This window comes from Chlorocebus sabaeus, chromosome 20 (genome assembly GCF_047675955.1).
Source record: "Chlorocebus sabaeus isolate Y175 chromosome 20, mChlSab1.0.hap1, whole genome shotgun sequence".
NCBI lineage: Eukaryota > Metazoa > Chordata > Mammalia > Primates > Cercopithecidae > Chlorocebus > Chlorocebus sabaeus.
In genome coordinates this window covers 13,631,976-13,645,696 of record NC_132923.1, presented here as the reverse complement: position 1 = coordinate 13,645,696, position 13,721 = coordinate 13,631,976, and the positions used below count along the sequence as shown (strand labels likewise).

Here is a 13,721-nt window from a genome sequence, read left to right as displayed (position 1 = left end):
CATCAACTCTGATCAAAGGACCCTAAGTCTAAGTAACAATACCAGTTTCATGGCAGGGTTTCCCTGGAACCAGGCTGGATGTAATGAGAATTTTCAAGAGAATGTGAATTGCTCCTTACTTGATTTTCTTACTTTTTCTTTCTTTCTCTTCCTTCCTTCCTTCCTTCCTTCCTTCCTTCCTTCCTTCCTTCCTTCCTTCCTTCCTCTTTCTTTCTTTCTCTCTTTTTTTCTCTTTCTCTTTCTTTCCTTTCTTTCTTCTTTTTGTTTTGAGACGGAGTATCGCTTTTGTCACCCAGTTTGGAGTGCAGTGCTGTGATCTCAGCTCACTGCAACCTCCGCATCCTGGGTCCAAGCGATTCTCGTGCCTTATCCTCCTGAGTAGGTGGGATTACAGGCGCCCGCCAACAAGTCTGGCTAACTTTTTTTTTTTTTTTTTTTTTTTTGTATTTTTAGTAGAGATGGGGTTTCACCACGTTGGTCAGGCTGGTCTCGAACTCCTGATCTCAGGTGATCTGCCCGCCTCGGCTTCCCAAAGTGCTGGAATTACAGGCATGAGCCACCGCGCCTGGCGATTTTCTTTTCTTTCTTTCTTTTTTTTGTAGACGGAGTCTCGCTCTGTCGCCCAGGTTGGAGTGCAGTGGCCGGATCTTGTCTCACTGCAAGTTCGGCCTCCCGGGTTTACGCCATTCTCCTGCCTCAGCCTCCCGAGTAGCTGGGACTACAGGTGCCCGATACCTCGCCCGGCTAGTTTTTTTGTATTTTTTTAGTAGAGACGGGGGTTTCACCATGTTAGCCAGGATGGTCTCGATCTCCTGACCTCGTGATATGCCCGTCTCGGCCTCCCAAAGTGCTGGGATTACAGGCTTGAGCCACCGCGCCTGGCCGATTTTCTTTTCTTTAAGACCAATCTGAAAGTGCGGAACTCTGTGCACCTGAAATGGTTACATTTTGATATTGACATGAAAAAATTGGGTTCTACTTTGCCCCAGTTTCTCAACCCAAAGAAGACATTCCAAAAGTTTCCTATGGGGCCTAGGAAGTTTGTCCTTCACAGGATAGTGGCAGGAGTGTTAACTTTGTCCTATTACCAAAAGGTGTCAAAGCTATTACTAAACTGTCTGTGACAGTATGGGAAACCCTGACAGCACTGGGGAATTCCTCATGGTCCTTCCAGACCATGGTCACAGTGAGTACCAGATTCTGTTGCCCTGGCCCTGTGGGGAAATCTCCAAGATAGCTGCTGATAGTTAAGGAAACAGTGTTCTGCCTAGGCTGGGTGAGAGAGATTGGGTGAGACAGGCTGCACTTCCTCAGTGAGTGTGCATATGCCCGTTCGCACTGCCTGTCATTTCCTCACCCACTGTGAGAGCAGGGGGCTCAGCTGGGCTGAGTGGAGAATTCATGGGACCTTTCCATGGTCAAGGCCCAAAACTTCTATTGTATAGCATCCCTGGAACAGAGAAAGGAGGCAGTCAAGGCCCCAGCTTCAACCTTTTAACAGTAAACCAGAAAAGACCAAGTAGTGAGGCCTCCACTGTCTCACACAAGCCAAGACCAGGTCTTACACTATCCAGTGTTCCTTTCTCTCTTTCACGGTGCTGAATTTGGGGAATGAGCACTCCATTGTCATAGGAGGGGCAGATGGGGGTGGAAGAGTGAGAAGGGTGAAGGTAGGACATAGACATTCCCACTAAGCCAGAGACCCCTGAACTGCCATAGCCATGACATGCACAGGTTGTCCTCAAATCCCAGGGCCATGGACAGGTCTTGGGTGTCTTTCAAATTTTAAGTTCCTTGGCATCTGTCTAGTTTAAAACCCGATTTAGGTTCAGTTCAACCAGGGAGTATGATTCTTTGGGGAGAGGGCCCTGACCTAGAAATCTACATGCTCAGCGGTCTGCCCAGCTGCTAATGGCTCTGACACACTGGAAAGGCACTCACCCTCTGAGGGTTTCAGACTATATCTTTGAAAATAAAATTCAGTGGATGAGGTACTGGGTGCAAAGGTATTGTCCTCTACAGCTCTAAGTTGCTACTTCTAACTCACAGGGTACATATCACAAAGGATCCCACCATCCATTGTCGGTCTGAGCAGGGAATGGGACTTTGGCAGACCATGAATCCTGTGTTAGTTTCCAGAGGGACTATAACAAAACACCACAGACTTGGGGGCTTAAACGGAGATTGTACCACTGCACTCCAGCCTGGGTGACAGAGTAAGACTCTGAATCAAAAAAAAAAAAAAAAAAAAAAAAAAAGTGTATACATAGGGAGCACTCTGAGATGAGTAACTCAAAGGGGTGGTTAGAATTTGGGATCTACCTAACAGCAGGGGAAAAGGAGGAGGAATAAAGGACATATGGAAAACCAAATGACTTTTGAAAAGATAAATGGTCCCTTAGAATAGATGGAAGATTCGAGTCTTGTGACAATGTCTATTTGGGTGTGATGACTACTTCTCATCTCTGAGATTAGATTTGCTTCTAGTCCTGAAGAAGGTTTATGACAACTGAGTTAAAAATTTGAGATTTGCGAGGGGGATCTGCTATTAAATAGGTAAGGGATTTTAACTGCTTATTTCAGCTGAAAATAATTCTTAAGTCGAAACTGGCACATCTGGAGGTAGCATGTCCTGATCCCCTTAAAAAGGGAACTGAATAGACCCCGTATCTCTGATTCTGCCCAGGGTCCTGTGCCCGCTGACACCAGAAATCACCACTCACTCCTCTCAGCCTTGTTTTGTGGTTGTTTTATCCTGCTGCAATTTGGTTATGTCTTTTCTAACAGTGTTTAAAAGCAATCAGATGCAGGAACTTTTCCTTTTATTAACTATTATTGAGTTTATATTGGACACTGAACTAAGTGTCAGTTTACAAAAATGAATAAACAAAAATCACTGCCAGTAAGGAACACACAGCCAAGATGGGGGAGTACTAAGATGTAAAGAGATGTAAAATAATGTGATAGATTCGGTGAGAGTTACTAAAGAGTCAGAAAAGGGCAAGCATGTTTCTTCTCTGTCCTGAAGCAGCCAAGGGAGAGGAAGATATCTGATGCCAATGCTGGGGTGTTGGTTTAGGCATGTAGATGCTGTGATGCCTAGTGGAACCGTTCAGTGAGCAGACAGGAGAACCAGCTTTATGCGGGGAGGGAGAGAACTGCTCCCCTCATGCCCCGTGAGTCACACCCTGGAGATTATAAATGTCAACATTTTGATTTCGGGAGATTTTGAGTTTTGAGCTTAAAATGACTGAAGAACCACGAGGTGGATCTACGTGTTTCGAGTCTAGAAGTCTGAATACAGATTTACGATTTATGAGCACATAGGAGGTGGATCCAAGGGAGAGATTAAACAGGGCACAGAAGAGTTTTTAAAAATAATATTTTTCGGGGGAAAAAACCCCAACCAAACGCGATTCTTTCAGCAGAAACCAGAACATTTTCTCACAGACTCTCCTACAGAGAGCCCTGATAAAGTAATAAACATGCTAACAGTAAGAACCCCAACCAATTTCATAGAGCAGTTTGTGGTAATTACTCTCAGTATGGAGCAGATAGTCCTCTTGCAAAACCCGATTTAGCAAACTTTGCTAGCTCCATGTGGGGCCTCCAGAGGACACAGTTGGGCACTAAATCCTGGCTGAAAACAAAGGCCGGTTTAGAGGATCCGTAGAAACGGATGCACAGAATATCCCTCAGTTTTCTGTGTGTAGCAGGCCCTCCACATACGCGGGTTCTCCAAGATCGAAATATCAAACAAATGAATTAAAAAAAAAAAAAATACAACAAAAGCTAGTAAAAATAAAAACAGTATAACAATTACTTACATAGCATTTACATTGGATTAGGTGTTACAAAGTAATTTAGAGACCATTTAAAGTACACGGGAGGATGTGCATAGTTATGTGCAAATACTACGCCATTTTCTATGAGAGACTTGAGCAACCAGGATTTTGGTATCGGCGGGAGGCCTGGACCAATCCCCCTCAGTTCTACCGAGGGAGAACTGTTTTGTTTCTTCCAGCACTGCTTTGAGCGACAGTGTGTTGGGATTCGCTGACCTCGCAGCATGCTGAGATCAATTTTCCCAGGGCCAGAATTCTCCTGCGTGAGCTAAAATAGAGTGGCTCGGTCCAACCAAACAGAGCCTAGAGTCAGGAATTATGGCGAACCTGCTCCCTCCCGTCCTCCCTTGGCGCACAGATCCCTGGCGCCGCGGCTCTTGAGGTCGCCTCTCGCATGTTGGCCTCATCGTCGGAACGGCGCTTCCTGAGGCTTCCTATAAGCACGGCTCTGAATCCGCTCGTCGGGATTAAATCCTGCGCTGGCGCGCTCCTGCCCGCCTCTGGCCTCCATTTGCTCTACCTGAGGCTCCCTCCAGAAGAACTTTCCCTTAGCCTCAGTGCAGTGCCTTTCGGGCGTCCTCAGACCAGACACAGGCCAAAGCCACTGCAGAATCCGGAAGCCCCGGGTTGGGATCTGAATTCTCCCGGGGACTATGGCGTAGGGGGGCGCGGGGGGGAAGAGGGTGGGAGGGACCTGAGCAGAGTGGAGGAGGAGGGAGAGGAGAACAGAAAAGAAATGACGAAATGTCGAGAGGGCGGGGACAATTGAGAAAGCTTCCCGCCGGCGCGCTTTCGGTTTTCAATCTGGTCCGATACTCTTGTATATCAGGGGAAGACCGTGCCTGCCCTGACAGAAGCTGTCTTTCGGGCTGTAGCAGTCATGTCTGGCAGGGGAAAGGGTGGAAAAGGCTTAGGCAAAGGGGGCGCTAAGCGCCACCGCAAGGTCCTGAGAGACAACATTCAGGGCATCACCAAGCCTGCCATTCGGCGTCTAGCTCGGCGTGGCGGCGTTAAGCGGATCTCTGGCCTCATTTACGAGGAGACCCGCGGTGTGCTGAAGGTGTTCCTGGAGAACGTGATTCGGGACGCAGTCACCTACACCGAGCACGCCAAGCGCAAGACCGTCACGGCCATGGATGTGGTGTACGCGCTCAAGCGCCAGGGGCGCACACTGTACGGCTTCGGAGGCTAGGCCGCCGCTCCAGCTTTGCACGTTTCGATCCCAAAGGCCCTTTTTAGGGCCGACCACTCGCTCATCTGAGGAGCTGGACACTTGACTGCATACAGTGCAACAGTAACGATGTTGGAAGGTAACTTTGGCAGTGGGGCGACAGCCGGATCTGAAGTTAACGGAAAGCTACTGTGGCCCATGGCGCTCACAGCCGTAAAGACTTAAGTCGTTGGCCGAAAGCAGCTTTTTCACTTACTTGGCCTTTTCTTTTTTTTTTTTTTTTTTGCCTTTATCTATATGAAAGGTTGAATGTGCTCTAGGTTTGAGCACTACTTTCTCGGCTTGCTCTTCTGGAGCAGTATATAGGCACACCTAGAGGGGCACGTCTTTGCGATCACCAGATCTGGTTCTGAGAAATAGGCACTGGCAATTTACCCGTGCCTTGCTATGTAATCTCCCCATATTTGCTCAGGCAAAGTGGGAGAAGCAGCCTTAGATTATCATTCTAGTGATGCCGGCTTTCCCACCCGATCGGCTTAGATTTCGCGATTGACTGTTCTGAGCTTCATTTTACCCTCTACATAACAAGCGAGTGGACTAGATCCCTTAGTAAGGGTCCATGTTATATGGTGTCTTCAGCCACGCACTCAGCTCAGTCTTAGTACAGTTAAAACAATGAGTTTCTACCAAGCTATCTGCCCAGTGCCTGAAAAGTATCATTTCTTGTGTTCAGTAAAAAGGCTCCTAATTTAATCAAGGACCTATGAGATAACTGTCTTTCAGTTGTGGCATTGCAAGGATACAAATGCAGAGACATTTTAATGTGATCCTTCTATAAGAGTGAACCAACGATATGATCTGAAAGCATCTTCACAACTAATTCAGGTATGTGACTTCTACTTCTTAGGGCCTGTTGTAGCTTAGAATGAGAGACCTGCAGAAACGTGCCCACCATCGATACAGAAAGCACAATTTAATTTTGACAAAGCAAAAGCCAATTCTATATCAGCATGGCATATGTTAAAGCAAGCTATTCTTTACCACCTCTAAATTGCCCTCATTTGGATTAAAATGTGGGTTCACATTTCTAATCCTTACAGTTTTGCAGCCATTGCATAGCCCATAAGTTTTTTGTTTTTTGTTTTTTTTTTAACATTCTAGGCTTATGATTTTACTGTGTACGTATTTGGAAGAAGAAATTCTGTCAGCTCCCAAAGGATAAACCAGCAGTTGCTTTATTGGTTTTCAGATGTGGCTGCTCTCATCAACATCAAACACTTGAGACTGAACTAAGCTTAATACACGGTACTTAGCAATCAGGTCGCCGGCAAAGCACTGGTGCGAGACTTGCCTTCCAGGAGCTTACCAATGGGGCTGCCAGCAAAGCGGCGGATGCAAGACTTGCCCTCCAGGAGCTTACCATCAGAACGGAGAAGACAAATAAATGCATAATATATAGATGACATAAATCCATACCTGTACACATTTAAGAATAAACAGTCCAATAGTAAGAGGCAGTACATATTCAATATGCTGAGAAATGTAGACAATAACTACTATAGGAATCCTAATGCTACAGAAGTCACTGGCTGCTGGGAAACCAAGGAAAACTTGGCTATGGACGTTGGGGCTTGTGTCGGACTCTGAATAAAGGGCAGAATGATTGGCATCCTACTGAGATACAGAGTAAAGGGGGTGAGGGCAGGGAGGAAGTGGCAAGAATAACATTTGTGAAGATGTCCAGGTAAGAAATAGAGGTTGTAATGCTCAAGATGTTTCCTTTTCCCTTTTAAATCTGACCTGTGATTTTCAGCATTGCTATTTCAAGTATCACTGTTTTTTTTTTTTTAATTTTAAAGGCAATGCTGATGAATCTGTCTGATCCTCACCAAGATCCACTAAAGAAGGAGGTATCAAAAATTTGAAGATAAAGAAAGAAAGGGAGTGGGGGAGAAAACATGTCCATTGTCTGAATCAGTTGTTCTCAAAATGTAGCCTCTCATCTAGCAGCACTGATCACCTGGGATAAAGTCTTGGGCCCCACCCCAGACCTATTGAATGAGAAACTGAGGGGTGAGACATAGTAATCTGTGCTTTAAAAAAGCCCTCCCGGTGATTCTGATACACATTAAAGGTTGAAAGCCACTGACTTAGGTAACAGCATTTCTTTCTTTCTCTCTTTCTTTTTTTCTTTCTCTTTCTTTCTTTCTCTCTTTCTTTCTTTTTTTTTCTTTCTTTCTCTTTCTTTCCTTCCTTTCCTTTCTTTCCCTTCCATCCTTCCTCTTTCTTTTTATGAGATGGAGTCTCAATCTGTCATGCAGGCTGGAGTGCAGTGGCACGATCTTGGCTGACCACAACCTCTACCTCCCGGGTTCAAGTGATTCTCCTGCCTCAGCCTCCCGAGTAGCTGGGACCACAGGCGCCCACCACCACTCCGGGCTAATTTTTGTATTTTTAGTAGAGATGGAGGTTTTGCCATGTTGGCCAGGCTGGTCTCGAACTCCTGACTTTAGGTGAGCCGCCCTCCTCGGCCTCCCAAAATGCTGGGATTACAGGAGTGAGCCACCGCGCCTGTCCTCTTTTTCTTTTTTTTAAACAGTTTTTGTTTTAATGCAAAAATATTTAAAACCTGAATATATGTTGCCCAGATGTTCACCCAAATGTTAAAATTTGCTTTGTGAGTGAGACCCTGTTTCATACACACACACACACACACACACACACACACACACACACACACACACAATGTGTAGAGCTCAGGATAGGGTCTCAGCAGAAGATACCAATTTGGGAGCACTTAGCTAAGGGACAGAAATGTGGAAAGCAGGGAGTCGATCTCACTTGAGTTGCAGGGAGAAAAGAAGATGGCCAAGGCCAGCACGGGGGAAACCAGGAATATTGATGGGGAAGAGAAAGACATGAGAAGACTGAGATGGGAACCTAGAGAAGGATAAGGGTGACCAGGAGAGTGGACAAGTCCTCTTCTAAGGAAGAAAAAGCAGTGTAAACATGGCCATGTCTCTTACCACATAGTTCCCCTCCAAACACACACATACACACACACACCTGTCCCCCACTAGCCTGCCTAAGGCAGAATTAAATGTGAACAAAGCACGTTTTTCACTTCATAAAAGCCACAGATTCAGAGTGGGCTTACTGGCAAGGTAGCCACGTAGAAGCTAGTTATTAGAGGAAGAGGTGGGTTTGAGACAGGGTCTCACTGTCTTGTCACCCACACTGGAGTGCAGTGGCACAATCTCAGCTCACAGCAGCCTCCGCCTCCCGGGCTTAAGTGATTCTCCCACCTCAGCCTCCCGAGTAGCTGGGACCACAGGCAAATGGCACCACCCCCGGCTAGGTATTTCTTTTTTCTTTTTCTTTTTCTTTTTGTTGTTGTTGTTGTAGAGACAGGGTCTTGCTATGTTTCCCAAGCTGGTCTGGAACTTTGACTTCAAGCAATCCGCCCGCCTCCGCCTCCCAAAGTGCTGGGATTAACAGCTGTGAGCCACAGTGCCCAGCCAGAGGAAGAGTATTTCTTTACCGTATCCTTAATTATCCTTTAACTGTCACCTGAGGGTAGACAATGATTTAAGTACAGGGAATGATTAAATGTTAAAACTTAGCATTTTAGAATGTTATCTTGTATTGATGAATTCAGCTTATGCTGGTCTCGCAAACAAATACGAAGACTGACAGATTCCTGTGAGTGCAGGCCTTCACAGTGCCAGGACCGCAACCTGTAATGAATTCTATTCCTGACTGGATATAAAAAAATGCCACGAAATTTTCCTTTGAGATTCAGCCGGGGAGACCTCCCGGAGTTTAGAGGTGCCCAGACTGGTGAGTGAAAGGAGTGTGATCTGGAGGGCGGGGTGGGGGGGGCAGTCAGAGGACCTAGATGTCTGACACCAACATCCGCAGCTTCCGGTCTCTGCTCAGTCACTACTGGGCCTGAGAAGCTGGGTGCAGAGATGGTGGGTGACCCACCCACCTCTGAAGGTCACTACTTTTTGAAGTCAGAATACCGCCCATGCACGGTGGGCCTAAGCAGGTTATGAGAGTCTCCGCAGAGACCTGGAGGCATTCTCTAGAAATTGCTGTGACCCTGGAGCAGAAACATGTGGCAGTCCCCAGCAGGGCTCACCTACACTGCTCTCCTCACTTAACACGCCTCAGGAAAGCCAAAATGGCAGCTTTACAAAACGAAGTTTTATTCCATTATCCCTTCTCTTCTCCCCTCTTAATTCTCACAGATCTCTGCGGCGAATGCTTTTAACCTGTTAACTGTGATGAAACAAACAGAAAACCAAAGCCCTGGCTTCTTTGAGGAGCAAATAAATGACCGAGACGGTGTTACCTAAGACCTCTATGGCCATTTGTGTCTGGCCCTGTGTAGAGTGGGCTCTGCAAGACCCTGCGTCACTTTCCCACTAAGAGGCCTTGGACTTCCCAGCTCCCAGAGACTACAGAGATCGCCTCTGAGGCCTCCTGTCACGATTTCCTAAGGTGAGGAACTTCATTTGCCCAACGGAGGCCCACGTTCTGCCTGTTTGATCTACTGTCTTCCCAAGGATCTGAACTCGGGGACCAGCGTCTGCCCACATGTCCGACGAAAACAATGTAAAGAAACTACTGAGTCTGGACAGAAAATCCAGACACACCATGCAGCTTCTAAGAGGACCGAGTGCCCTCATTGGAACAGAGTGAGTCTCCTTCTGTGGACATGGACAGGGAACAGCTCGATTAAGCCCAGATTCACAAAATTCCGCCCACACCCCGCGCCCCCGGGGATTTTGGCTTAGGGGCAGGATGTGGGGGTTACCACTGTGCTGGTGGAGGTGGCGTGAGCCCGACCGGCAGCCCCAGCGCAGTTCTCCCCACGTTTGCCCGCAGAACCCCGGCGAGGCCGAGGTGGTCATTTCCCTCGCTAGCCGGAGGGCCGCGCCGGGTGACGCCGGTTTGGGCGCGAAGCACGGGCGTGTGGCCCTCCACTTCCGCAAAGGCCAGGCGCTCTCAGGACCGCGAGCCCTGAGCGTCCGCCTGGTGACCCCTGGCCTCGGGACCGACGCCCTGTCCCTCCCGCCCCACCTCCCCCCGCCACGCAGGGCCCCGGTCACGCGCAGGAAGAGCCGGACCGTCAAAGCCCCCAAGCCGGCGCCAAGGAAAGCCGCCGCAGCCCGGCCAGGCCAACTGGCCGAAGTCGGCAGAGCTCAAGATGGCACCGCAGCAGGGGACCTGACTTGTCAAGCGACCCCGTGTTTTTTTGGGAGCCTAACCGGAAGTGCCTTCCCCGCTCTAATGCCGGAGGGGGAGCACGGAGGGCAAGCGGTACAGCTTCTTCCAAGTGCTGATGTGGGTGGCTCTGAAAAGAGCCTTTTGGATGCGATGGAACCTCCGACCAAACACGCACTTCTTAAGCCCGCTCACCACGGATGCGGCGGGCCAGCTGGATGTCCTTGGGCATGATGGTCACGCGCTTGGCGTGGATGGCGCACAGGTTCGTGTCTTCGAACAGCCCCACCAGGTAGGCCTCGCTGGCCTCCTGCAGCGCCATCACGGCAGAACTCTGGAAGCGCAGGTCCGTCTTAAAGTCCTGCGCGATCTCGCGTACCAGCCGCTGGAAGGGCAGCTTGCGGATCAGCAGCTCCGTGGACTTCTGGTAGCGCCGGATCTCCCGCAGGGCCACGGTGCCGGGCCGGTAGCGGTGCGGCTTCTTCACCCCGCCCGTGGCCGGCGCGCTCTTGCGGGCCGCCTTGGTGGCCAGCTGCTTCCTCGGGGCCTTGCCGCCGGTCGACTTGCGGGCAGTCTGCTTAGTACGGGCCATAGCGAACCAACACACAAGCTTACCAGCGCAGCGGCGGGGAGAGAAACGAGCTGCTGGCCCCGCGGCAGCCGTCTTTATAAGCACAGTCTTTTCCCGATTGGGCGGAACAAGAATTGAAAATCCCGCGCTGGCTGTCCATTGGCTGTGACGTCACCCGTCCTAAAGTCACCGGTTGGCTTGGGCAGAGTCCTCCCTAATCCCGCCCACCCGCCTCACTTTCTACTTTCCAGTTGGCCAAGTTTTGCAAGCTTGTTTTTCCCCCTTTCCTTTAGGGTGAAAGTCGTTTTCCGTGGCAGTTTTGTCAGATTGTTCCCTGTCCGCCCTTCGCTTCCTTTCTTGTTGCGCCCAGCGGCTCCGGCATGGAACCTCATTCTTCCATTTGCCCCCAGCCTTCAGTTGCTACTTGGCGGGTGGTTTTTCGCCTGTCGGATACCTTTTGGGTGGGAGAGGTGCCCGCCCCCAGATTCCGCCTCCGAGACCCTTACTCTCCGCCGCCAAGGCGCTTTGGGAAACAAAACAGAAACTAAGACTTAAGTTAGCTCCGTGAAGCCAAGACCCAGCTCCGCCACACTGGGCGAGCACTACCCCATCGGGGGTGGGGGCAAGGAGCACGTCCCGCTAGTGCTAGGCTAGGTCTAAGTGCCCGGCCATGGCCTGCGGAAACCACTGGGGAAGCGCGCGCTCCGGGCGCAACACTTTAAGCGCCTTGGGTACTGCCCGCGGCGCTGGTGTTTGTAACTGTGTGGAGTGGACCGTGGCGGCGCCCAGGATGTTTGGTGCCTCCACCTGCGCTGGGAAGTCCTAGGAGTGGGGGCCCACTCATCGATGACCCAAGGCAGTTACGTGCTCCAGATGCAAGACGGCACACGCGCGCGCACACACACACACACACACCCCCGTCCCGTCCCGTCCGGTCCGCTGCAGGTTCGCAGTTTACTACTGAGAAACGCTGGACTGAGAGGAGCCGGCATTAGCAACTCTTTTATTTGAAAACGTGAGTGGCTCTGAAAAGAGCCTTTTGAGTTCACAGGTGCCCCTTCGAGACGCGGGCCGGGCTGGGCCCACTTGGGCCGGACGTCAGCCTCACTTGCCCTTTGCCTTGTGGTGACTCTCCGTCTTCTTAGGGAGCAGCACGGCCTGGATGTTAGGCAGGACGCCGCCCTGGGCGATGGTGACTTTGCCCAGCAGCTTGTTCAGTTCCTCGTCGTTGCGGATGGCCAGCTGGAGGTGACGAGGGATGATGCGCGTCTTCTTGTTGTCCCGAGCCGCGTTGCCCGCCAGCTCCAGGATCTCGGCGGTCAGGTACTCGAGGACCGCCGCCATGTAGACTGGCGCGCCGGCCCCCACCCGCTCCGCGTAGTTGCCTTTGCGCAGCAAGCGGTGCACTCGCCCTACCGGGAACTGGAGGCCGGCGCGGGACGAGCGCGACTTGGCCTTGGCGCGGGCCTTGCCTCCTTGCTTGCCACGACCAGACATGACAGCGATAGTAGTCACCGAGTGAAACTCCTGCCTGGCGACCGGAAAAGTCACCGAAAACGCCGCAGCTTCACCCTTTTATAGACAGAACGGCGATTGTCCACGGAGCACTTTGATTGGCTCAAGCAAATTTTGTCCCGATAGCCAATAGGATAGCTCAGCCAGAATCCACTCATTTACATAATCTCGTCTCCCTCGCATTGGGCGCCGCGAAAAACTCGCGAACCACAACGCAGCGTCATGCGCACGGCCTCTGTAAGTGCACAGTCGTTTCCGGTAGACCCCGAGACCAAGGTTCTGCCTGCGTTCTCGGGGGTTGAGAGTCGGTGTTGGGTCTGGCCGTGCCTGAACCTGCAAAGTCCGCGCCCGCTCCCAAGAAGGGCTCCAAGAAAGCCGTCACCAAAGCCCCGAAGAAAGACGGCAAGAAGCGCAAGCGCAGCCGCAAGGAGAGCTACTCCATCTGCATGTACAAGGTGCTGAAGCAGGTCCACCCCGACACCGGCATCTCGTCCAAGGCCGTGGGCATCGCGAACTCCTTCGCCAACGACATCTTCGAGCGCATCGCGGGAGAGGCGTCCCGCCTGGCGCACTACAAGCGCTCCACCGTCACGTCCCGCGAGAGCCAGACGGCCCTGCGCCTGCTGCTGCCCGGCGAGCTGGCCCAAGCACGCCTTGTCCGAGGGCACTTGCAAGGCCGTCACCAAGTACACCGGCTCCAAGTGAGTCCCGGCTGCTTGACTCCAAAGTCTCTTTTCTGGGCTGCTTAACCCCTTCGGTGAAAGAATCTTTATGTTGTCAGTACAGTTTATATTTTTGGCTTTCCGTCTGCTTAACTTTCGGAGAGCACACAACTCCACCAAGCACAGATAACTATATTATTTTCACATAAGGCATTGTTGTAAGCAAGCTTACATCGATTGATAGTGGTATCTTACTATGGTCTAGATATGCTGGGGTTTGCCTTAGGGGCTGCTCTTGAAACTGTCTTTGTTCTGCCTACGTACCCGTGAATATGTGCCCAGCAAATTGTGTCCTGGTTAGAAATGCAGTGTTAATTTTGGTAAGCTTATGTAAGACCAAATTGTCTATATGAACAAAGGTTGGGTCTGCTCTTCAGTGGTAAAATGAAGGTAGAGATTAAATACATTGTATGCTCTCAGATGTGTACTTAAAAGGGAATAAATAGTTCAACTTTTATATATGGTATCGAGAAATTTCTTGAGGTTTTTATATCGTTGGTTCACAAACACGTGCCTACACCATTCATGTGAAAATTTCTTAAGCAGGTAGATGGAAGTTTGATTTTGATAACCAGGAATTAACACCGTTAACACCATCTGTGCTTCCTACTTGAGATACCCTAAAATCTACCCAATACCATTAGTGACTTTTTCCCTAAGAATTA

General features: G+C 50.1%; 3 protein-coding genes and 1 pseudogene across 3 annotated transcripts; 2 read left to right on the top strand and 2 right to left on the bottom strand.

Annotated features, from left to right (window-relative positions):
• Positions 1-4,684: 4,684 nt before the first annotated feature.
• LOC140709467 (histone H4) lies at positions 4,685-13,513 on the top strand. Its single transcript, XM_073008426.1, has 3 exons — positions 4,685-5,901; positions 6,178-8,856; positions 9,270-13,513. The coding sequence occupies exon 1, from the start codon at positions 4,726-4,728 to the stop codon at positions 5,035-5,037; it is 312 nt and encodes a 103-aa protein (XP_072864527.1). The 5' UTR covers positions 4,685-4,725; the 3' UTR covers positions 5,038-5,901; positions 6,178-8,856; positions 9,270-13,513.
• LOC103247166 (histone H3) lies at positions 10,372-10,840 on the bottom strand. Its single transcript, XM_073008424.1, has one exon. It carries the CDS (start codon positions 10,838-10,840, stop codon positions 10,430-10,432), a length of 411 nt encoding a protein of 136 aa, XP_072864525.1. The 3' UTR covers positions 10,372-10,429.
• On the bottom strand, positions 11,796-12,316 carry LOC119624148 (histone H2A type 2-A). The gene has a single exon (XM_073008425.1). The coding sequence runs from the start codon at positions 12,314-12,316 to the stop codon at positions 11,924-11,926; it is 393 nt and encodes a 130-aa protein (XP_072864526.1). The 3' UTR covers positions 11,796-11,923.
• On the top strand, positions 12,557-13,513 carry LOC119624147 (histone H2B type 2-E-like; annotated as a pseudogene).
• Positions 13,514-13,721: the final 208 nt, after the last annotated feature.